Source organism: Alligator mississippiensis, chromosome 5 (assembly GCF_030867095.1).
Source record: "Alligator mississippiensis isolate rAllMis1 chromosome 5, rAllMis1, whole genome shotgun sequence".
NCBI lineage: Eukaryota > Metazoa > Chordata > Crocodylia > Alligatoridae > Alligator > Alligator mississippiensis.
The window spans coordinates 56091679-56115517 of NC_081828.1; the positions used below are offsets into that span (position 1 = coordinate 56091679).

The window sequence follows — 23839 nt, forward strand, 5'->3', positions numbered from 1 at the left end:
GATAAAATTCACTTCGGTTCACCATGCCAAAATAAGACTTATAAATTAAGTTACACCTCTGTCCTCAGAATACTGGTAGTTGAAATTGGAAGTTAGTGGTGGATAGATAGGATGACAAGGTTTTCCCCCATTTAAGTTGTGGGGAAAAAAACATGGGGAAAGCCCCTCTTCTTGGATTCGCATGAGAAGTGGGGAAGGGCAGGTAGCTGCTACAGCTCTGGAGCCCAGGCCAGAGCTGCTGCCACTGCTGATGGGGCTAGGGCTGGGGCAAGTATGTGCTGTGAGCCCTGGGCCAGACAGGGGCTGGGCCCTGCCAGAGCAAAGGTAAGTGGTGGTGGGCAGGGAGGAGTGGGAGGGGTTAAGGCTGCAGGGGAGGCAGAGGTGGCAAGGGGACAGGCACAAGTCAGGCAGGCAGCAGAATGGGCAAGTGATGGGGGGGACAGCTGGTAGGAGGCAAAGGGCAGGGGTCAAGCTGCTTGAATCCCCCCTTACTACCTGCCCCTTAACCTCCTGCCCCCTTACCACCTCCTCTGTGCCTCTCCACTACTGCCTCCCCTGTTGTCTGCCCTCTACTGCCTCCCCCACCCAGTGAAGTACCATGGGTCTCTGGTGCCTGGGGGCCAATGTCTGCATTTCCACAACCCTCCCCCCCATCTGCATTTGTGCACCTCTCCCCTCCCCTGACTGTGTACCCCCCTGGAGGGCCTGGCTGGTGCCCCCCACCCCAGTCGGTGCCCAGGGGCATGGCCTCCTCCACCTCCCCCATTGGTATATCACTGCCCCCACCACCTGCCTCTACCTGCCCCACTGCTGCCGCTTTCCCTGCCACACCAGTGAGAGGGACAAATTTAAAATGATTTTCCAATAATAAGATTCTATACATAGACATTTATATCACATTTTTAAGTTTTCCATTTTATTATCATGGGGTCATCTAAAATTCAGGGTTGGCCTGGATTTGGTTGAATAAGGTATCTGTTCCCTTCTAAAATGCATCTGTAGAAATGGAATCCAGGTTTTTTAAGATCTGGCCCTATATGTATAAAATATAGCCTAATAAAACATTATAGCTTTCCTGGACTCTCATAAACCAGAAACTTTCTTACCAATAATTCATAGAAAAATGTTATTTTAAATTTAATTTAAATATTAATTTCAGCTGGCTTTTGTAGTATTTGGGGCAGACTTACAATGCAGAAGATGTCTTTGTGTACCAAAACTGTGTATATGCAAGCCTTTCTCTCTTTACATATTTTTCACCAACAATACATACATTTAACGTGAAATAATAATTACCTAGTTTTTCCTAGGGATTTTCACATGAGATAGTTGTGGGTTTCAGTAGGTCTGTGCGAAGCGGCTAGTATTTGCTTTGGATTTGGATTTGGATTCGTCCGATTCAGGGGACAGTGATTCGATTAGGCGATTCGAATCATTGTCCCGAATTGATTCAGCCAAATCTGATTTGGCGATTCAGCTGCTGCTGAATCAGCTAAATCAACAAATCATATAGGCCCCACCCCCTGGCCACTCTCCCAGCCCCACCAGACCCCAGCTCCTGGCTCTTTGGAAAAAAAGAAAAGCCCCTACTCGCCAGTTGCTGCCAGGTGGGGGGCAATCCCCACTGCCCCACACTGTGTAGGGGGCTCAGTCACAAGCCCACAGAAGCCCCAAGGCTGCTGCAGCAGCTGGTGAGTTTGGAGTATTTTTTGTTTTTTGTTTTAAAGGACCAGGAGCTGGGGTGGGCAGGGCAGCCATGGGGAGGGCTGGGAGAGTGGGCGGGGGTCAAGGGACTCATGGCAGAGCCCCCCATGCAGCATGGGGCAGTGGGGGGCAGCAGGGATTGCCCCTTTACCTGGCAGGAGCCAGTGAGTGGGGGCTTTTATTTTAAACAACCAGGAGCTGGGGTGGGCAGGGCAGGTGGGAATCAGGGGCACTTGTGGGGCTGGGGAAGCAGGCAAGGGATGGGGCCTGGCAGGGGTCCCCCCATGGTTCCTTCGCGCCTCCTTCAGACCCCTTCCCATGCCCCCTACTTACCAGCATGGAGTCCGGGTCCAGCTCCCTGCTGGAGCCAGCAGGGACTATCCAAATCGCCGAAGCTCTCTGAATCTTTTTTGATTTTGATTCAGAGAGCTTTGAATTGATTCGGACCTTTTAATCGGCCCCCTGATTTGATTCAGATTCAGAGATTCGGCCACCGAATTGAGCCGAATCTCCTCCAAATCGGATCAGCACCCAAAGCTTCTCACAGCCCTCATTTTCAGATATATAGTACTGTATATGAAAATATTGGGAATAGCCTTCCTTATCCCAATTAAGCTAATCTGAACATAAGAATTTATGTTTGTTATATAAACATAGAAAATGTTTTTGTGATGGATGCAGTCTATGATGAGAAGATGCCCTGGGTGAGTGGACAAGAAAGATTCTGTTCCCCTTACCTAGCAGGTGCTGGTCATATCATGGGGGACACAGGATCATATCCTGCTTATTTACACTGCACTCCCAGTTTCAGTAAATCTTACCATCTTACGTATTGTCTAGCTCCAGTTTTATGACAGCCATGCTATTGCAAAGTATCCTTCCATGAAGAGGGAACTAGATTTGTCCTTTTGTGCACAAAGACTATTTTAATATCACATTAAACAAAGAGACCAGTGTGTTAGCAGCATCAATGGGACAACTGTAATGGAAACTCAAAAGTTGCTTGAAAAAGTCATCTGTGGTTAACTATTCTGAATGTTCAGAATAGCCTTTGTTTACTAATTAGAAGCAGAAATGGTATTTTGCCACGATATTGAGTTTTAAATCAGGAAATGTGTCCCTCTGATCATTTTTTTCAGTATTAGTAAGATTCCAGTTTCAGAAACTGGCAGAATGCAGCACAGCAGCTAAAGATGATATCTGCCTTACTAACATGAGCTTTCTGGCTTGAAGCAGAATGAACCCAAAGGTTGAAACCAATATAATACTGTAAATAGCTTTGCAGTCACTTCTGCAGAAACTCCTGCATGTACATTCTGCTTAATAAAACGTTAAGAGTCTGAGGTCTCATGTGTCAGAATAAAATGTTTTCCTATTTTCACATGCATTAAAAATGTGTTGGATAAACCATTCATTAGTAAGCTTCCCTTCTCCCATTTCAGTTTGAGGTATTCAGTGGGAGGTATTTTGGTCTGTTTTCAAGCATTTACTGCACTATTTTATTTTAATGAAAATTGCCTCCCTTTCTAAGTAAGCCATTGTCCCTGTCTTAGGATTGAACCAAAGTAATCCAAACTATTAAAGATCACAACGCAGATAGATTGGCTCTCTTTTTGCAGTTGCTTATTCTTCACATAACTACAAATGGTTTCACGTTGATGTTAGAGCCATCAACAGGAAATGGTTTTCAATAGTATTGCTTCAGAGTATTGCTTATTCCTTGCCAGCAGGAGAAAGAAAGGTTTGTTCCCTCTGCCCAGGAAAGGAGATTCAGTCACTGTGGTTCCTGTCTGCTTACAGTGGACCTGGCACGTCCCAAAGTTGGCAGATTTAATTCCAGTTAGAAATGTCTGAATTCTTTTAAAAGTGTCTGCATTCTTTCAGTGCCACCACGTATTTATGGTTCAGATGACCGCTCTCAGCTGACAGTAATTGAAGGAAACCTCATCAGTTTGATATGTGAATCTGCTGGTATTCCACCACCAAGCCTTACATGGAAAAAGAATGGTGAGCAGCCATCCTTTCTCACATTTAGAAAAATAAAACAAAAAACCTGTTATTAATTATGTTCTTGTAGTCTTTCCCTGTTTTTTTCCCCTTCAAGTATTTTGGTTGGCATAGATATAGGTTCTTCAGTGACCTGGAAATTCAACATTGGCTTATGGTAATGGTAAATACTCACCTTACACAGAATTTCAGTGGGATTTGGATGCTTATTCTTTTGCCCTTGAAAATCCCAGCTTCAATATGCTGCCAACTGAACTTGTACTTAGTTACTGCAATTACCCTTTGCGATTTACTGAATTTACCTTTACCCAAATCAATATGTAGAGGGCTTTATAAATTATTGTGATACCATATAAATCCTTATGATTTAGTATTGCACAATTGAATGCATTTGCATTTTTACATCTCCCCTTAATCGGTGATCCCTTTTAGAGACAGGACACTAGACAAGACAGGACCACCAAACTGTTTGAGTATGTTGATTCCTATGTTCTTAACCAGTCCAATGTATTTCCAGTCTGTTTCAGCTATTTATCTATTCAGGTACTTTGTAGGGTGCTGTTTGATGTGTTTTCTGAATATCTGAATATAACTGAATGTTGTAGGAATGATATGAACAGAAACTGTTTTACTACTTAGACTTTTCAGAAAAAAAATGAACTGCAGCAAGTCCTTATTATAATGCCTTGTCTTAGAGATGCTGATATATAATAAGATCTAAATACAGTAAATACAGAATATCTAGTTAAGCTCCAAATTTTCACAGTTGCAGGTCTAAAATGAAAGCATTTCAATATCTAGAAACCTATTTAGAAAGAGAACTTATTTGGAAGGGTTCTGTGCAATGGTACCCTTTACTTTTCAGCACCTTTGAAAATTAGTACACTTGAATTTACTTGCCATTGCCACTGCTTTTGCCATTGCTCATTGCAGTGCACTATGTTGTATCTAAAAGAATGTCTTTTGCAGGTTCTCCTTTGCTGGCTGATTCCATGGGACGAATCAGGTTGTTGTCTGGAGGCAGACAGTTGCAGATATCAATTGCTGAGAAGTCTGATGCTGCATTTTACACGTGTACAGCCTCAAACATAGCTGGAAACACAGAAAAAGGATACTATCTGCAAGTTTATGGTAGGTCATTATGTGATATTTTCTTGTACTCAACACATCCTCTCATAATAGGCATGACTTGCATTGGCAGGCAAGAGAGTGGGGCAGGGTGCCGAGTGCCAGAAATCTGGAGGTGGGGAGGGGAGGAGTGAACTGCTGCTAAAGCATGGGCTCCCCACATACTGGCTGCTGCTGCTGCCAACACATGCTGTCCCGGGGCTGTCATTCCAGTGCTCCCTCTAAATCAGCATCAAGATTGGTGCTCTGCTCACTGACACCTAGTTACACTCCTAGGATCAGAATCATAGAATCATAGGGCTGGAAGGAACCCTGAAGGATCATCGGGTCCAGCCCCCTGCATGAGTAGGAAAGACATTTGGGGTCAGACGACCCCAGCTTGGTGACCATCCAGTCTTCTCTTGAAGATCTCTAGGGTAGATGATTGCACTACCTCTGGGGGGAGTCTGTTCCATAGTCTGGACATCCTACTTGTAAAGAATTTTTTTCCTAATGTTAAGCTTGAAACTATCTTCCAGGAGTTTGTGGCTGTTGTTTCTAGTTTTCCCCCATGGCACCCTGGTGAACAGTTGTTCACTGAGCCCCTGATGTACGCCTCTGATATAGCAGCAATCAAGTCCCCTCTCAGCCGCCTTTTCTTTAAGCTGAAGAGTCCAAGATCCCTCAGCCTCTCCTCATATGGCTTGCCATGCAAGTCCCTGATCATGCGGGTGGCCTTTCTCTGGACCCTCTTGAGCTTTAGCACATCCTTGTTGAAGTGCGGCACCCAGAACTGGACACAGTACTCCAGCTGTGGTTGTACCAATATTGAGTAAAGTGGGAGAATCATTTCTTTGGATTTACTGGAGATGCATTGATTGATGCATGCCAGGGTTTTATTGGCCCTAGTGGCTACTGCATTGCATTGATGGCTCATATTCATGCTGGGGTCTGTTGTTAGCCCCAGATCCCTTCCATTTGTAGTGCTGGTCAGGTTAGCAATGCCCAGCCTGTAGGTGGTCTGGGGGTTCTTTCTTCCCAGATGCAGTGCTTTGCATTTCTCTACATTGAACCTCATCTGGTTCTGTTCTGTCCAACATGCAGCCTGTCTAGGTCTGCTTATATCTGAAGCCTATCTGTGGGTGTGTCTGCACAACCCCATATCTTGGTGTCATCCATGAACTTGGCCAATGGGCTTTTCACCCCCCCATCCAGGTCACTGATGAAGATATTGAACAGCATTGGGTCAAGTACCGACCCCTGGGGTACGTTGCTGCCCCCATCTCGCCAGGATGACACCGATCAATTCATTTGAACTCTGTGTCCTACCCCACAACCAGTTTTGCACCCACTTGACAGTCCTGCAGTTGAGCCCAATATGTTCCAGTTTTCTGAACAGTACCTTGTGGGATACCAGGTCAAAGGCTTTCTGGAAGTCAAGGTATATGATGTCAACCGCTTTTCTCTTGTCCAGGTGATGAGTCACCTGATCGTAGAAAGACATGAAGTTGGTCAGACAAGACCTGCCCACAATGAAGTCATGCTGGCTGTCATTCAGTATCATGCCTTCTGCAAGTTTGTCACATATAGCCTCTTTGATGAATGTTTCTAGGATTTTCCCTGGAATAGAAGTTAAGCTAATTGGCCTGTAGTTTCCCGGGTCTTCATGCTTCCCCTTCTTGAAGATGGGCACAACATAGGCCCTCTTCCAGTCCTCTGGGATTTCTCCAGAGGCCCATGATTTTTGAAAGACCTTTGCCAGGGACTCAGCCAACTCTTGCAGCACTCTTGGGTGGAGTTCATTTGGTCCTGCTGATTTATATGTCTAATTTCTTTATTTGATCGTACACCAGTTCTATGGCAATGGTGGGAATGGTGTCAATCCCGTCCTGCTCGTTCTGTGCCCTACCTGGCATGTTGTTCCCCTTGGTCTTGTGAAGACCAAGGCAAAGTAGTCATTTAGGAGTTCCATTTTTTCCTAAGTGATAGTGACCAGGTATCCTGAGGCATTGAGCACCGGCCTCACATTCCCATTAGTTTTCCTTTTATTTCCAATGTAGCTGAAGAAAGACTTCTTGTCCTTGATTCTTGTAGCTAGTTTTAGTTTGGTTTCTGCCTTAGCTTGCCTAATCTGTTTTCTACAAGTGCGGGCCATTGTCAAGTAGTCTTCATTAGAGGCTGTCCCAAGCTTCCATTGTTTGTACGCCTCTTTCTTTTTCTGGAGGAGGGATGCAACTTCCCTGCTTAGCCAAGAGGTTTTTTACCCTTCTGCTATTTTTTCTCCACAAGGGAATGTATTTTCTCTGAGCCTTAAGGATTGTATCCTTAAGGAATGACCATTCTTCTCGTGCTCCCTTTACCTGTGGTCCTTGGTCTCTCAGTGCATTCTCCACTAGTGACCAGAGTTATAAAAATTTGCATTTTTGAAGTCTAAGACTTCGAGCTTGGTATCTGTTTTGTCAGCCTTGCGGTGATAATCATAGATTCATAGAAGTAGGGATGGAAGAGACCTTGTAGATCATCAAGTCTGACCCCCTGCCCTGGGCAGGAGAGAAAACCAGGCTCAAATGACCCCAGCCAGACAGACATCAAGCCTCCTCTTAAAGACCCCTGGGATAGGAGCCATCACCACTTCCCTTGGAAGTTGGTTCCAGATCCTAGCCGCCCTGACTGTGAAGTAGTGCCTTTGGATGTCTAGTCTAAACCTACTCTCTAACAATTTGTGGCCATTATTCCTTGTTACCCCAGGGGGCGCTAGGGGGAACAGGGTCTCTCCCAAACCCTGCTGGTCCCCCCTAGTGAGTTTATAGATGGCCACCAGATCCCCCCTCAGCCTTCTCTTGCGAAGGCTGAACAGGTTAAGGTCCCGTAGCCTCTATTCGTAGGGTCTGCCCTGCTGTCCCCAGATCATGCCCTCCTCTGGACCCTCTCAATGCTTTTCACATCCCACCTGAAGTGCAGTACCCAGAACTCTACACAATACTCCAGTTGCAGCCTGACCAGTGTCACATAGAGGGGAAGGATCACCTCCTTTACCTGTTTGAGATGCATCTGTGGATGCACGACAAGGTACAGTTAGCCCTACTGACCATGACCTCGCATTGTCAGCCCATGTTCATCTTAGAGTCAATAATGACTCCAAGATCTCTTTCTGCCACTGTGCTCTCGAGAAGGGAGTTTCCCAGCTTATAAGTGTGCTGCTGGTTCCTACTGCCCAAGTGCAGCACCCTCCACTTGTCAGTATTGAAACCCATCCTATTTTTATTAGCCCACCCCTGTAACCTGTCCAGGTCCTGTTGTAATCTGTCCTTCCCTACTAGTGTGCCCACCTCACCCCAGATCTTGGTATCATCAGCAAATTTAAACAGGCTGCTTTTTACCCCGTTGTCCAAGTCACTAATAAAGAATAATATAGTGATTTCATGGTCACTATTGCCTAGTCTGCCCTCTATGTTTAAGCTGGTCACCAGGTCATCCCCTTTGGCCAGGACCAGGTCAAGAACTGCATTGCCTCTAGTTGGCCTGTGCACCTCCTGAGTCAAAAAAAGCTCTTTGGTACTGGTCAGGAAGGATCGTGATCGATCCGAGCTGGCCGAGCACTCCTCTCAGGAGATGTCTGGGTAGATTAAGTCATCCATGACAACCATGTCCCGTGCATGTGTGGCCTTCGTTAGTTCACGGGCGAATGCTAGATCAAGTTCCTCCCCTTAGTTAGGCGGCCTGTAGTATACACCTACAGTCAGGTCTCTCTTGCCATACCTCCCCCAGAACGTGACCCAGAGGGTTTCAAACTGTTCTTCTTTGGGGCCAACATTGGCCTGTAGAGAGGTGTACTGCTCCTTCACATAGAGGGCAACACCCCCATCTCTCTTCCATACCCGATCCCTTCTGTGAAGGGCGTAGCCCTTTATGGCTATGCTGCAGTCAAGAGGAGTCCCACCAGGTCTCCATTGCCCTACTAGATCGGAGTCCCCAGTAGAAAGCAGGAGGACTAGTTCCTCCTGCTTGTTCCCCATGCTTCTGGCATTGGTGTACAGGCACCAAAGTCCTTCTACTGAGGACACTGGCCACCTGTTACATTGAAGGGGAGCTGTTTTCTCACCTCCCATAAGAGTGGCTTGCTTGGTTTCATTGTCAGTGGAGCTTTCCTATATATTGGTCCCCAGGTAGGCTTCAGTTGGTGTTTCCCCATCCCCCTGCGATCTTAGTTTAAAGCCCTATCTAAGAGATCAGCCATCCTGGCTGAGAAGAGGGACTCACCTTGCCGTGTGAGGTGGATGCCTTCTCTTCCCAGGAATCCTCTGTCCTTGAAGTGGGCGCCATGGCTGTAAAAGCCGAAGCCTTCTTGGTGGCACCATCGTCAGAGATGCTGGTTCACCTCATCGATGCATTCTTGCCTCTTTGGACCGTGGCCTGCAACAGAGAGCACAGAGGAAAAAAACTACCTGAGCCCCTGATCTTTTAAGCCCAGCTCCCAGAGCCTTGTAGTCAGTCATGATGCGGTCTGGATTGCTCCTGGCCGTGTCATTTCTTCCCACATGGATAAGGATCATGGGGTAGTAATCTGTGGGCTGGACAAGCCTGGAGATCCTCTCTGTGACATCACGGATCCATGCCTGAGGGTGACAGCAGACCTCCTGTGCTGTGGGATCCAGGTGGCAGATGTCTCCCTCCGTTCCTCTCATCAGGGAGTCGTCTACTATGATAACCTGACGTCTTCTCCTCTGGTTGTTCTGTTGCCTCAGAGCCTGCCTGGTGGTAGTGGGTGTGGCCTCCATTGCTGCACTCTCCATTGCTGCACTCACTCCCAGTGATGCCAGGGCGCCAAGTCGGTTCCCCAGCTACACTGGAGGAGTTGTTCTAGCAATGTGGGGTCTAATTCTGCATTGTCTAGAACTAGAGGTGACTGTCTTCTGTCTGTCTGTGTTAGCCCCCTCTTGTGTTGCCATCCCACCATTTGAGTGGTCCTGCAAAGAGTGGAAGCGCCCATCAATCTCATCCTTAATGGATCGGATCTCATGCAGCCTACTAACCTCTGCCTGGAGTTCCCTCACCTGCCCCTCAAGGGCATGTGGGACAGGTGAGGGGACTCCCGGCCATCCCACTGCCCCGGGGCCTGGTGCTGCCGACCCACCTAAAGGCTCCATTTGGGTGGAGGCCTCAGAGGAGCCTTGGGCAGGAGGCGGCATCGGGACAGGGTCCCTGGCTGCACTCCGAGTCACCACCCCCATTAACACTGCCTTACGTGCACTCACCTAAAGACTCTGCCTGAAGCTGCCAACTCCAACGCATGGAGTCTCAGGTCCCTCTTGCTTTCCCCCATGTGTGAACTCCTGCACAAACTCCAGTGTGCCCCTAAGGAGTGTGCCTGTTTGCAGGGCCCGTTCGCGCAGCTTGGGAGCGCGGCTCCCGTCTGGCACAGCTAAATAGGGGCAGGAGGGGAGGAAAACCCCTTCCTGATTCCCTACAGCTGGCCTGGCTGGCCTGGCTCCTCCTCCCTCTTCCCCCCTGCCCTGCCTGGCTTACCTTGATTCAGCTGTTGGTTCCTTGCTCTCTGCTCTTGCCTGGTGTGGTTGGGGGGAGCTGAGGGCTCACATGTGCTTACACACACGTGCCTTCTTTGGCGTCCAAGCCTGACTAGCAGGGATTTGAATCTATTCCCTATATAATTTATTGATCAGAAAATGCAATGAGATTATGATGATATCTAATTGAGTCAGATTGAGCACTCCCTCCTGGCTCAGTGAAAACAAGGTTTTATTTGTGGGATCATAAGACAGACCATCAGACTTGGTAAAAACCTGCACACCATGAGGATCCTGGTTGAAAATGTCCTTGTAATAATATACAGGTTACCCTCACAGTCAGTTCAGCTAACAGACTGAAGAGGCAACTGATGAGTTGTGTCTGTTTTAGAATGTGATAGAAGCAAAAACGACTTTCATTTTGAGGCACAGTGAAAATTACTTTCTGCTTGCATAGCATGATGTTATAGGCTGGTTTTTGTCAGATAAAGAAAAGTCATACAAATAACCATATGCTAGTTTTTTTTAAAATCTGGCAGACATATGGTACCTTTTATCATGGAAAACCCCTAAATATCTCAACAAGCGCACACCTTCATAGAGGAGTTTCTGATCCTTGTGCATATGTAAGGATCACTTCTAAGTGAGAAATGTATCTCTCTCCAAGGAGAAACCTAATAGCATGCAGCAGCCCCACATAACTATTTCTGAAAGGACCTAAGTACAAATGAGCGAGCTATTTGACATTCCTCTATGAATGTTAAGTCCTCAGAACATACAGAACAGCTTAACTACATTAATATTCTTGTTGTTACTCTTTTTGAGCAAAGTCCTATTGGTTGCAGATGGCCACGAACTTTCTTACCTCTTAATTTCAGCAGCAAAGTGTCTCCTATCATCAAGCTTTACTGCTGACTTGTGGTGGTAAAAACTCAGAATTTCTAGCTCGCAGGTAATATCTTTCCTAATTAGGAATGGGAGCAAATATTTTTAAAATTTTCTCCAAGGGGAAAAAATCCACTTTCGAATGGTGAAATTTTTATTTTGGATTTTTGTTTCATTTTTAAAATGTTTATTACTTCATGATATGCCATTAATCAGAACTAGCACTAAAAATGAAAAAAAGTAATATAAAACTAATGAACCTCATAATAAAAAATTCTGGAATAAATTTCTGGAATTTTCCAAATTATTTTTTTTCATTGGAATATTTGACATCACAGTTTTCAAATTGCTTTAATTTTTTACTAGTTTCAAAGCTAGTATTTTCCACTGGAAAAAATGCTTTTATATATATATTTTCAATTGGCTGTAGCACTTACTTAGAAAAGAAGAGTGCAATTAGCTGAATTGCCATGACTACTTCTTGCATCACTGAGGTATTTCCTGGTGGTTTCCTTTTCAAATACTGATCTGGCTGAAATTTACTTTATTTTTACATGTAAGAATCATTGTTTGTTCTGAAACTCCACTTCTCATATTAAAATTCGACATTTTGTTTCCTTTTCTTTTATAGTTCGCCCAACAATATTAAATAGTGGAAGCCACCCATCGAGAATTGTTGTCATTCGAGGAAATGATATTTCATTGGAATGCAAGGTACAGGGTATCCCACGGCCAGCAATAAGCTGGATGAAGGATGGCCGTCCCCTTGTAAATGGTAGGGGAGTAGAAATACTCAGTGATGGACATCTTCTTCATCTGAAGAATGCTCAGGTGTCAGACACTGGCCGCTATGTGTGTGTTGCTGTGAATGTGGCAGGATTGACTGACAAGAAATATGATTTGAATGTTCATGGTAAGTAGGGAAGATAAATGGGGTGAGCAAAATGGCTAGAAATATATAATGTCACATTTACATAGGGATAGTCAAGAAACACGTCACTTTTGATTTCTTTAGATGTTCCAGCTATGCCTGTTGCATGTTCTGTATTTGTTTGTTATGTAGATAAAAGCACAGATTTATTATAAAATATCATATAACTAAATATTTTTGTCTTAATCATTGACCTCCTAAAATTATATCTACCCCCAAACTTTTTCCATCTCAGCCTTAGCACATAGATTCTTAAGGAAACCAGTAGGAAAATAAGGAATATCTCCTGGTGTATCCTGGAGGACACAGGATATGGTGCTCTGATGGTCTGAGCTTAGAAATAAGTCTTAAGGTCTAATGTAGAATTCCGTGGTGCTAAAGGAAGTTGGCTCGGGAACATGAAAGAATTGCAGCTGCTGTAGTATTTCATTCTTTTTAAGTGTGTTATCAGCAGGCTGCCTCACTCTGCAGTTGCTGAGTTATGAAACCAGTTTGAAGATGTAGCTCTGAATAAAATGTATTTCAATAATTAGCTTTGATGATAAACATTTTCTAAATTTTTTAGGGGCCCCAGAGGTCAGATAGAAAGGCCTGGAGGGCCGCATTTGGCCCACAGGCTACATTTTGCCCGCCCCTGCCCTAATGGGTAAATAAGTTCACAAAATGTAGCCTGTGGGCCAAATGCGGCCCTCCAGGCCTTTCTATCTGACCTCTGGGGCCCCTAAAAAATTTAGAAAATTAATATTTATCTGCCCCCAGCTTCCTGTCATGCAGCCCTTGATGGCTTGCTAAAACTCAATAAGCGGTCCTCTGCCCAAAATAATTGCCTGCCCTTGCATTAGGGGCTGGTCAGTCTATCTCCAGTTCTGAAATTTTCCTATGAAATGAGAAAGGTGAACAACTAAAGCAGCTGCAGAGAGAGATGTGAGAGAATTAAGATGAAACAAAGAAGAGAATGTGTACAGTTCTGTAATTGTTGAAACAGCAGCCGAAATATGCTGGGGTTCTTTGTAGCGCAAAGCCCTTGTTGTAGTAGATTTTCTTCTCACATGTCCCTTGCTTTATTATAACACTTGAATGTATCAAAGGGATGATTGTAAATCTTTTAATCTGGCCAGAGACTGAGGGACTCAGATCCATTCCTGAGCCCCAACTTCCTACATGAAAGTGTGATATGTAGAACCAGTTCCAAAGCTATTTATTTGAATAAAAAAGGGGATAGAATCATCCATTTGCATTTTCCATTAGAAAAAACCCACAGTGCGTGCATCTACACATGAGCTTTACTGCAGTTATCTAATTAGCTCTGCAGTAAAGTGTCACTGTCTATATATGCACTGGTATTAAGGCACAATAAATTAATTCCACTGTAAAATAGTACTGTCAGTACTCAGTACTCATTTTATGGTGGAGTAATTAAGTGTAATGCAACACACATGTAGACAGTAACAGGGGCTGGCTAGGGCACTAGGGTGTCAAAGTGCTGGGGCTGCCTGCCATCTAGGCACATGGCTCCGCAGGTTCTGAACTCTTATGCCCCAGCCAGCCCCTTTGCCACCCAACACTGTGACCCAGAACCCGGGGCTGACCCCGTGTGCCCCCTGCTCTGTCTTGGCTTAAAGTGCTGTGGTCCTGGGTGCACATGTAGATGCTGTATCCAGGAACAGTTAACTCCAGTGAGAACAGCTCCAGAGTTTATTGCATTGCATTAATTTCACATGTAGATGCACCTGGTGTTTTGGCTATGTTCAACAGTATTCCTGAATTTCTTTAGTTGTGTGGGGAGTTCACAATCAATATAGAATGGACAGAGGACTGATAGAAACAATTCTGAGGTGCTTATACCTTTTGCCTCTAATATATGTTTGATTAATACAACTTAAGAGTTTAAATACTGATAAATTGTTAACAGGTAACTGAGATGGAAAAATCAAATTTACTTGGCATTGGTGTTGTTCCTTACCAATTAAGGATGTTTAAAATGCAGTGAATTTAATTTTTAGCTTACAAAATGTGATATATCCTATCCAGAACTAAGTTATTTTTGATCACTGTTGTCAGATGTGGTATTTTTCCCTCTTGCTTTTTAGTGCCTCCAAATATTGCGGGTGATCTAGAGGTACCTGAAAACATCAGCATTGTGGAGAAAAACTCTGTTACTCTGATTTGTGAAGCTTCAGGGATTCCCCTTCCATCTATAACATGGCTCAAGAATGGTTGGCCTGTCATCATGAATAGCTCTCTGAGAATTCTGTCAGGTACAGGGAATTTAGAAATAGATGTAGTTTTAAAAAGGTGCTACTAATATATGATAGTATTGAAGTGATGTTGTAACCTCAGTAGTCCAGGAAATATGTGAAGGGCAAAGATTTTAGGGTATTGAGATCTTTTATTGGACCAACTATATAGGTGGGAGAAATCTTTAAAAACTTTTCAGGTACCTTTCTCAACGTACCTTTATACTCAGGCAGGAAAATCATAGAATCCAAGAAAATTAGGGTTGGAAAGGACCTCAGGAGGTCATCTAGTCCAACCTCCTGCTCAAAGCAGGGCCATCCCTAACTAGATCATCCCAGCCAAGGCTTTGTCTAACTGGGTCTTAAAAATATCCAAGGATGGAGATTTTACAACCTCTCTTGGCAACCTGTTCCAGTGCTTTATACTCTCCCAGTGAGAGAGTTTTCCCTAGTATCTAACCTAAACTTATCTTGCTGCAACTTGAGACCATTGCTCCTTGTTCTGTCATCTGCCACCACTGAGAACAGTCTAGCTCCATCCTCTTTGGAACCCCGCTTCAGATAGGTGCAAGTGGCTTTTAAATCCCCTCTGTCTTCTCTTCTCCAGCCTAAATAAGCCCAGTTCCCTCAGCCTTTCCTCATAAGTCACGTTCCCCAGCCTCCTACCCATTTTTGTTGCACTCCACGGGACTCTCCAATTTGTCCATATCCTTTTAGTAGAGGAGCCCAAAACTGGATGCAGTAATCTGGATGTGGCTTCGCCAGTGCCGAATAGAGGAGAATAAACACTTCCCTTGATCTGCTGGCAGCACTCTTAGTAATGCAGTCCAGTATGCTGCTAGTTTTCTTCACAAAAATGACATACAGTTGGCTAATATTCAGCCTATTGTTCACTGTAACTCCCAGGTCCTTTTCCAAGGAGCTGCTGCTTAGCCAGTTGGCTTTCTCCAGCCTGTGCATGGGATTGTTAGCTCCCAAAAAGGCAGGACTTTGCATTTGTCCTTATTGTACCTCATGAGATTTCTTTTGGTCCAATCCTCCAATTTGTCTAGGTCTTTCTGAATCCTAGCCCTACCTTCCAGTGTATTTACTACTCCCTCATCTTGGTGTCATCAGCAAACCTGCTGAGGGTGCACTCCATCCCATCTTCCAGGTTGATGGTGAAGACATTGAACAAAAACAGCTCTAGGACTGACCCCTGAGGCACTCCACTTGATACTGGCTGGGGACTAGACATTGAGCCATTGATTACTACCCTCTGAGCCCAATGATCCAGCCAGTTTTCTGTTCACTTTATGGTCCACTCATCCAATCCATACTTCCATAGCTTGCTTGCAAGTGTTGTGTGGTACTGTATCAAAAGCCTTGCTGAAGTCAAGGGATATCATGTCCACTGCTCTCCCCACATCCACAAAGCCAGTCATCTTGTCATAGAAGGCAATCAGGTTGGTCAGGTGTGACTTGCCCCTGATGAATTCATGCTGACTGTTTCTAATCACCTTCTTCTCCAAGTGCTTAGAAATAGATTCCTTGAGGACCTGCTCCATAATTTCTCCAGGGACTGAGGTGTGGCTAGCCAGTCTGTTGTTCCCTGGGTCCACTTGCTTCCTTCTTTTCAAGATTGGAATTATATTTGCCCTTTTCCATTCATTCTCTCCTGATCGTCACAAGTTTTCAAAGATAATGACCAGTGGCTCCACAGTCATATCTGTCGATTCCCTCAGCACCCTCAGATGCATTGTATCCAACCCCATGGACAGTCAAACTTCATGACTCTGTAACCATTATCCAGTTTGATTGGCCAGTCATCAGAGTGACAGCTGTGGGAGCAGCTGTCTTCTAATTTTAATCCACTTCAGCCACCTTACACATTTTCTAATGGGGTGCCTAATGGGATGTTTAAAGTGAAAAGACTGTTGTACTCATTCCTGAAAGCCACATTTTCCCAATACCATAGAGAAGGTAGAGAGAGCAGGCTCTTGCAGAACTGTCCATTTCAATACTGCTCTCTGTACTGTAGCTCTTTGATAACTTACCTAATTGACTCATCTGCTTTCAAGCTAACAATAGGAATGTATAGAGTGCCAATAAAAAGCACATTGAAGTCTGTGAGAGTCTTTGCATTAATTTCAGTTGCTTTGATGTCAGGCCCTGTAGCAAGGTGGCATCAGAGCTTGGTTGGGATAAGTTGACAAAAAATTAGGATGTTTCTCTCATTTTTGATCTCCAACATTGGACTCCTGGGAACAGATTTTTGTGATATTTCTAGTGCTGCTGCTGACATACCAGTCAAAACCAGTCTCTCTCAGGGTATTGTAGCCCTCCTGTTCTCAATCCTGCTGAAAACTTGGAAAGTCTGAAGAATATGAGCATGCAAATATAATGGAAAGCAAAAATGTAACCAAACTGTTTTCAAATCCACCAAGATTCATTTTTAGTTTGGATTTGAAGATTTGGGGGTGGGGAATTTTAAAATTTTATTTGAAGTAGTTAACTTTTACAGAAAAAATGAGTCCTATTTGCAGTTTTCTACTCATTCTTATGCATAGCATGTAGGGAGAGGGGTTGGACATCTGGTTATTATCTAGTAATAATTCACTTTTTATGCTGACATTGGCATTCCTTTGAACAAGAGATACTGCTATCAGTTTGAACAGCCTCTCCTGGGCCAATTGTTTCCATTCTTTTAATTGACAGAGGGAGCATCTGCATGTGCACCAATACTGTGTAGTAATTTAGGTTACTGCGTAGTAACCAAAAATTATTGCACAGTATGGTTGCATGTCTACACATGTGCACTCGTATTGTACAATAACTGTGGTTACTTACTCCTACTCAGGATTAAATTTGCTACCCGCATGATGTAGGTTGCAAATTTACTCCCAAGTAGTTACTGTGCAGTAAGGCACGTGTAGATGCCTTACTGCACAGTAATAATGGGCGTGTAAGGAAACGTAAGACAACATCACAATAGTTTCCTTAACACTATGTGGGCTGAACTGGATGGAGTTGAGCCCACGGGGCAGTGCGCTGTTGCCGGGTGCCATGGTGTATGCTGCTGAAGATGCTGGAGCGGCAGTTCTGGCAGCAAGGAAAGGCACCCCCACAACTCCCTGCAGGGGAAGGGGGTAGCACAGTGTGGGCAGGGCTACGGTTGCGTCATCTGTCTGGAGCACCCGACACTGCTTTCCCTGCCCTATGGAGTGAACTGCTCTTGTCAGCTCAGCCTGGGCAGGGTTGGGGTTACGTCTGCTCCCAGCTACCAGTGCTGGTTTCCCTGCAACACCAGGGAAGCATTGGGCTTCCCTGGTTCCAGGACACTGTCTATGGGAGAAGCTGGGTGCAGTGTAGAGCTGGGGCTGAGCCACATGGAGCCCCCAGCAGCATAACATGTTACTGTGCAGTAAATACACATGTAATCACATCCAGATACACCCACACTGATGTCATCACCTCCATAGTGTTTAGTCACTATGGGACAGGGAGGGATGATTCATGGAAAGTCCCAAATTATCCCTGAAAGCTTGAGGGGAGCATGTAAGACTCACATGTCTTGTTTCTAGGCATACTTTATACCCTTTTTATACCCTCAAAGGAGTGGGAGTAGAAACCTGCCCATTCACTGCTACAATGGGCAGTTTTCCTGGGTAGTTAAGAGGGTAAACAAGACATGTGAGATTTTGCTTTGGCTTGTAAAGCTATGGGGGAAAGAATACTTAATTATTGCTCTCAAATGTTTCAGCTTTTGTTTCTGCCAAAGCAATACTTCAGTTCTGTAGATCAAAACCATGCTTATTATGGCATGTGACAAAGTACACTCTCATCATTGACCATCACAACTGCCATTCACTCTGAGCCTATTTTGATACTGTTCCTTTAGAAAACAAGAAAAAATCCATCCTGCCCTTATTGTTCACAATGCACAATGCATTAAAACATATATAGTTTTTAATATGTAACAAAGTTATAAATAAAATAACTTTTTTAGAACATGGACGGATCTACACAGCAATTCTTCGCTTCAAATCTCTTGGCCAGAAATATTAGTCGTCAGGTTATATACCATTACCCAAACACTGCATGCAAGTTCTGAAGAGCTCTTTCTTGTTGGCTGAAATAAGAGCTTGTTATTCAGATTTAGTGAGAGCTACTGCTAATGTGAGAATTGCCAGTGAGAGAATGGGCGAGATTCTGAACACTGTAGGCATGCATCTTGGTATTCATACTTCTTTTCCCTTTAAATTCAAGTTGATATTTCCATTTTCTGCTTTTCCCTCCCAAAATACAAGCAAAAAGAATGGGTCTTTTGGCAGAGAAATGCATAGAGAAGCAAGGGGATTGTATGTCCTGTAGTCAATAATACCACTACTGTGTTTACTGCTTCTCTTCCCCTGAAACTAACATCTCTGACACGCTCCATAAAGATTGCCTGGCAACTGATCAACCATAATTGTTGTAAATTATTGCAGTGACATCTGAGTATTATTTTCCTATTCTTGTTACTGGTAACACCAGCAATTAATGTTAAAACTGAAAAAAGGTATTTTTTCTCTTTGTATATAGTGATATCGATGTCCAGTCCTGTTGACTTTAGGGTAAGAGGCACGTGATCAAAGTTAAGGCCAGATTTAAGCATGGATAGGATTGAGGCCAAAGTCCATAGTTAGGTTTTCCTGTTATTTATGAGAGTTTTTATCTAGCAGCTAGAGAGAAAAAGAAAGCATGGAAAATGTGACAATAGATGTTAATTTTAATAATTATACCTTCTTGTTTTTTTTCTTCAGGTGGTAGGTCTCTGCGTTTGACTCAGAGTAAAGTGGAAGATGCTGGTCAATATACCTGTGTTGTAACTAATACTGCAGGAGAAAAGAGGAAACATTTTGACCTTTCAGTTATAGGTAATCACATTTGTCAAAAATAGAAAAAATGCATCATGTTTCACATGCAGTTTTAAAAGAGTCTTTGGAAAAGTAGTTCCTCTTAAAAAAATCAAAGTACAAAAAAACCCTATCTAATAAGATTAACTTTGTCTCAAACTAGATGTGACTTTTATTATAAAAAAACCTTCAGACACAACAATAAATAGCTGCTTATTTTTCACTCCATAAAGAAAATTATAGCATATGATAATTCCTTAAATATGACTTATCATATGACTTATCATTTTAAAAAGTTCATAGACGTTAGGGCTGGAAGGGACCTCAAAGATCATCAAGCCCAGTCCCCGGTCTCAGGGGCACGAAGTCAGCTAGGGTCAAAGGATCCCAGCAAGATAAGCGTTCAAGCATTTCTTGAATGAGTCCAAAGTAGATGCCTACACCACTTCTGGAGGGAGTCTATTCCAGGTCTTGGGGACTTGGACAGTAAAGAAATTTTTTCTTATGTCCAGTCTATCTCTTATGTCTCTTCTCCCTTGTCCAGGTGATATGTCACCTGGCCATAGAAGGAGATGAGATTGGTCAAGCAAGACCTACCCACAACAAACCTGTGCTGGCTATCCCTCAGGATGTTGCCCTCATCCATCTTATCCAGAAGGGTCTTGGAGGAGTTTATGACCATTGGTCCTTGTTTTTCCTTGGGGCACTCTGGTGAATAGACATTCTCCCAGGTCCTGATGCATACCCCTTATGTACTTATAAGCAGCCACCAGGTCCCCCCTGATCCTGCTCTTTTCCAGGCTGAAGAGTCCCATGGCTCTCAGCCTCTCTTCATAAGGCTTATTCTCTTGCCCTCTGATCATGCACAGGGCTCTCCTCTGGACTCTCTCAAGCTTCTCAACATCCTTCTTGAATTGTGGAGCCCAGAATTGGATGCAGTACTCCAGCTGCAGCCTCACTGAGACCAAGTACAGTGGGAGGATGACATCCTGAGATTTACTTGAGAAGCATCTATGGATGCAAACCAGAGTTTTGTTTGCTTTACCAGCTGCGATGTCACATTGGTTGCTCATGTTCATTTTGTGGTCAATCATGACCCCCCAAGTCTCTTTTAGCAGTGGTGCTAGCAAGTGTAGCACTACCGAGTCTATAACTGTGCTGCAGGTTTTTTCCCCTGACGTGGAGTACCTTACATTTATTTGTATTGAATGTCATCAAGTTAGTATCCACCCACTTACTAAGTTTATCCAAGTCAGCCTGGATCACTAAACTGTCCTCAGGTGTGGACGCTATGCCCCAAAGTTTAGTGTCATCGGCAAACTTAGCCAGTGTGCTTCTGACACCTATGTCTACATCGTTGATAAAGATGTTAAAGAGAACCAGTCCAAGGACAGAGCCTTGGTGGACACCACTGGTCACATAGTGCCATAATGATTCACTACTATCGACCACTACTCTCTGGGTCTGACCTCGGAGCCAATATCCCAGTCATCGGTCTGTGGTGTAGCTGAGGCCACAGTTGGCCAATTTTTCCATGGACACCAGATCAAAAGCTTTTTTAAAGTCCAGATATATAACATCAATCCCTTCTCCCTTGTCCAGGTGATATATCACCTGGTCATAGAAGGAGATGAGATTGGTCAGGCAAGACCTACCCACAACAAACCTGTGCTGGCTATCCCTCAGGATGTTGCCCTCAGCCATCTTATCCAGAAGGGTCTCCTTGATAATTTTCTCCAGAACCTTACTGGAGATTGAGGTCAAGTTGACTGGCCTGTAATTCCTGGGATCTACTTTCCACCCTTTTTTGAAGATGGGTACCACATTGGCCTTCTTCCAGTCTCCAGGTACTTCTCCTGAGCACCATGAGTTTTCAAATATCCTTGCCAATGGTTGGGCTATGACACTTGTCAGCTCCTTGAATACTCTAGGGCGTAATCTGTCAGGACCAGCTGACTTGAAGGTGTCCAGCTTCTCAAGGTGATCCTTTACTAGATCAACACTGATGCTGGGTATAAATATACCCTTACCCTGGCTATCCCGCATCTTGCTAAGTAGGGTGATCCCATTGGATTGATAAAAGACTGATGCGAAGTACCCATTAAGCAGATTAGCCTTTTCCTGGGTGTCAGTTATCAGCTGTCCCGTTTTGGTTCAGCAGGGGTCCAATGTTATCCTTGGTTTTTTTCGAATCCCTACATATCTGAAAAAGGACTTTTTGTTATCCTTGATATGTGAAGCCAGATGGAGCTCAGTTGCAGGTACGGACCAGTGCTGAGTACTCCTCCTTGGTGGTAATTCCAGCCTTCCATCATTTATAAGTCTCTCTTTTGAGGCATAGGAGGTCCTCAAGTTCCCTCCTAAGCCAAGGGGGTTGCTGTGACCTTTTGCTACCCTGCCTCTGAAATGGGATGGCCATCCCTTGTGCTGTCAGGATCTCCCCCTTGGGGAGCAACCACTCCTCTTGGATTCCTCAGGAATATGGACAAGTTTGAGATAGCTTACATCGTTATACTATTTTTGGATTAGTAGCTGTTTTTATCAGTTCAGTGGGTGCATCTGTATGTGCAATTAGTATGATGTGATAAATTCCAGAGCACTTTGAGCCAGGGTACACTGCTCCCGGGTTCAGTGTCTACATGTGCATGCAGGACAGCAGCATTTTGAGCCAGGGTAGAGCAGGCAGCAGGCTCTGGGAGTCAGCCCCAGGCTCTGGGTGGTGGCATTGGGTGGCGGAGGGGCTGGCTGGGGCACAGAAGTGCTGAACATGAAGACCTGTGTGACTAGGTGGCATGCAGAAGTCTGCTCCCCTGCTGCCTGGGCTGACCAAGTGCAATTTCCACTGGTAATGTTTTACACGAGCATTGCATCACAGTTAATTACTCTGCCGTAAGATAGTACTCTTTCCTGACAGTAGTATCTTACAGCAGAGTTAATTAGATTACCTTGCCCTAATACCAATGCACATGCATATGGTGACACTTTACTGCAGAGCCAATTAGTCAACTCCACAGTAAAACACATGTGTAGATGCACCCATTACATACTTATCAGGTATCCTGACACGTGTCTGGTAAGTGGCTCCATTTCTGAGGTAAAGCCAAAAGATCCTGATTTTCTGAAATGCTGATTAGCTCTTTCTCTTATTCCTTCAGCTATGGATAGTCAAATTAAAATTGGACTCCAAATGGTGATTTATAATTGTCATTTCAAGTTTGCCTAAGGAGCACTGATGGCACAGTAAGGCTAGGGACAGACCTTCAAAAAGCCTGAGCCTGAATTGATTCAATCTTTTCAGGTTAGTCTAACTTGGCTAGGCTAAACCAGTTAGTAATGATACAGACATCCCCTCTGGAGTGAAAAAATGCAGGCACATGCCTGTCGTGGCTCAGGCTAGAAGCTGGGGGGTGCTAGAGCAGCTCTCCCCTTTCTTTCACAGTGCTGAGCTGAGGGGGGCCTGGCCAGTCTCCGGCAGGACACTCTGATTAGGGAGGCCCCCCCCCCCCACCCCAACCAGCCCAGCGGAGAATTGATAGCAGTGTTTATCACTCCTAACTCAATGTTTATCACCCCGTTAAGAAAACAACAGAGAGACATTGTTGATTCTGCCTTTATCACATCTGCCACAGCACAGACCATAGCCAGCATATGGTCTGCTAGCTAATTCTGTGTGTCTGTGTAAGGCAGAGGGGATGCCGAAATCCCTGCTTAGAGGGGAGGGGGAAGCAGAATCCAGGCAGACTCCTGTAGTCTCTGCTGGAGCTGCAGCCAGGGAGCAGAGGGGAGGGACCAGCCCTTCTGTGGAGCAGAGAGCTCCATGTAGTCCAGAGTGCATGCCAGGATGCTGGGGGAGTCTGATTTAACTTAAACCAGCAAGGGGTCTGGGACACACATTGCATAAACCAGTTTGAGCCAAATCAGTTAAGTCTGATACTACATTCAACCAGGTTTATCTCCAACTGGTTTCAGCCATTTTCAAACTGGTTTCTGTGCACTGAACATCTCTTTTGTTACAGGTTTAAACCAGTTTCTGATCACTTAAACTGATTTATGTGTAATGTCTGTCCCTAGCCTAAGAGGGCTATAGTAAGAAGGCAAGTATAAACATGGAAGTATAGAGGAAGACAAAGCAATAACAATTTTCGTTACTTTCCTGTTCTCATCTGTTAGACTCACCCTTCACAGAAAGGTATCAGCAATGGAATAAGAGCCTCACAACAGTAGGCTTTGCTTGTCTTTGAGAGAAAGGGATCTGAACCCTATTTTAGGGTGATATGGAAAATTCCATTGCCCTTTTTATTACTTTTTGTTATATTCCAATTTTTGTTCTTCTTTTTCAAAGTAAAGTGACAGGAATGCCAGTCATCAGATACACAGTATACTGCAAGTTAAACAAATAGCTGTAATAGCGAGTGCCAAAGAGATATGAACAACTTATTGTTATGCTGACAGTTGGAAATTAAGCTGATGTTTGCTTCAGTAAATTTGGCTGTAGCACAAAGACATGTTGGCAAATCAGTTAGTATAGAAAGCTTGATGTGGCAAGCATTATCATATTATACATGC

The 23839-nt window shown here is 44.3% G+C and overlaps 1 protein-coding gene across 2 annotated transcripts in view; it reads left to right on the forward strand.

Moving 5' to 3' along the window:
* Positions 1 to 23839, forward strand: part of HMCN1 (hemicentin 1) — a 354179-nt gene that overhangs the window by 215461 nt on the left and 114879 nt on the right. For both annotated transcript variants that reach the window (XM_006267576.4, XM_019500190.2), the window contains exons 43-47: positions 3589 to 3711; positions 4681 to 4842; positions 11860 to 12141; positions 14250 to 14417; positions 19181 to 19294. In XM_006267576.4, coding sequence (XP_006267638.2) covers positions 3589 to 3711; positions 4681 to 4842; positions 11860 to 12141; positions 14250 to 14417; positions 19181 to 19294 — 849 coding nt within the window. The remainder of the gene's footprint in view (positions 1 to 3588; positions 3712 to 4680; positions 4843 to 11859; positions 12142 to 14249; positions 14418 to 19180; positions 19295 to 23839) is intronic.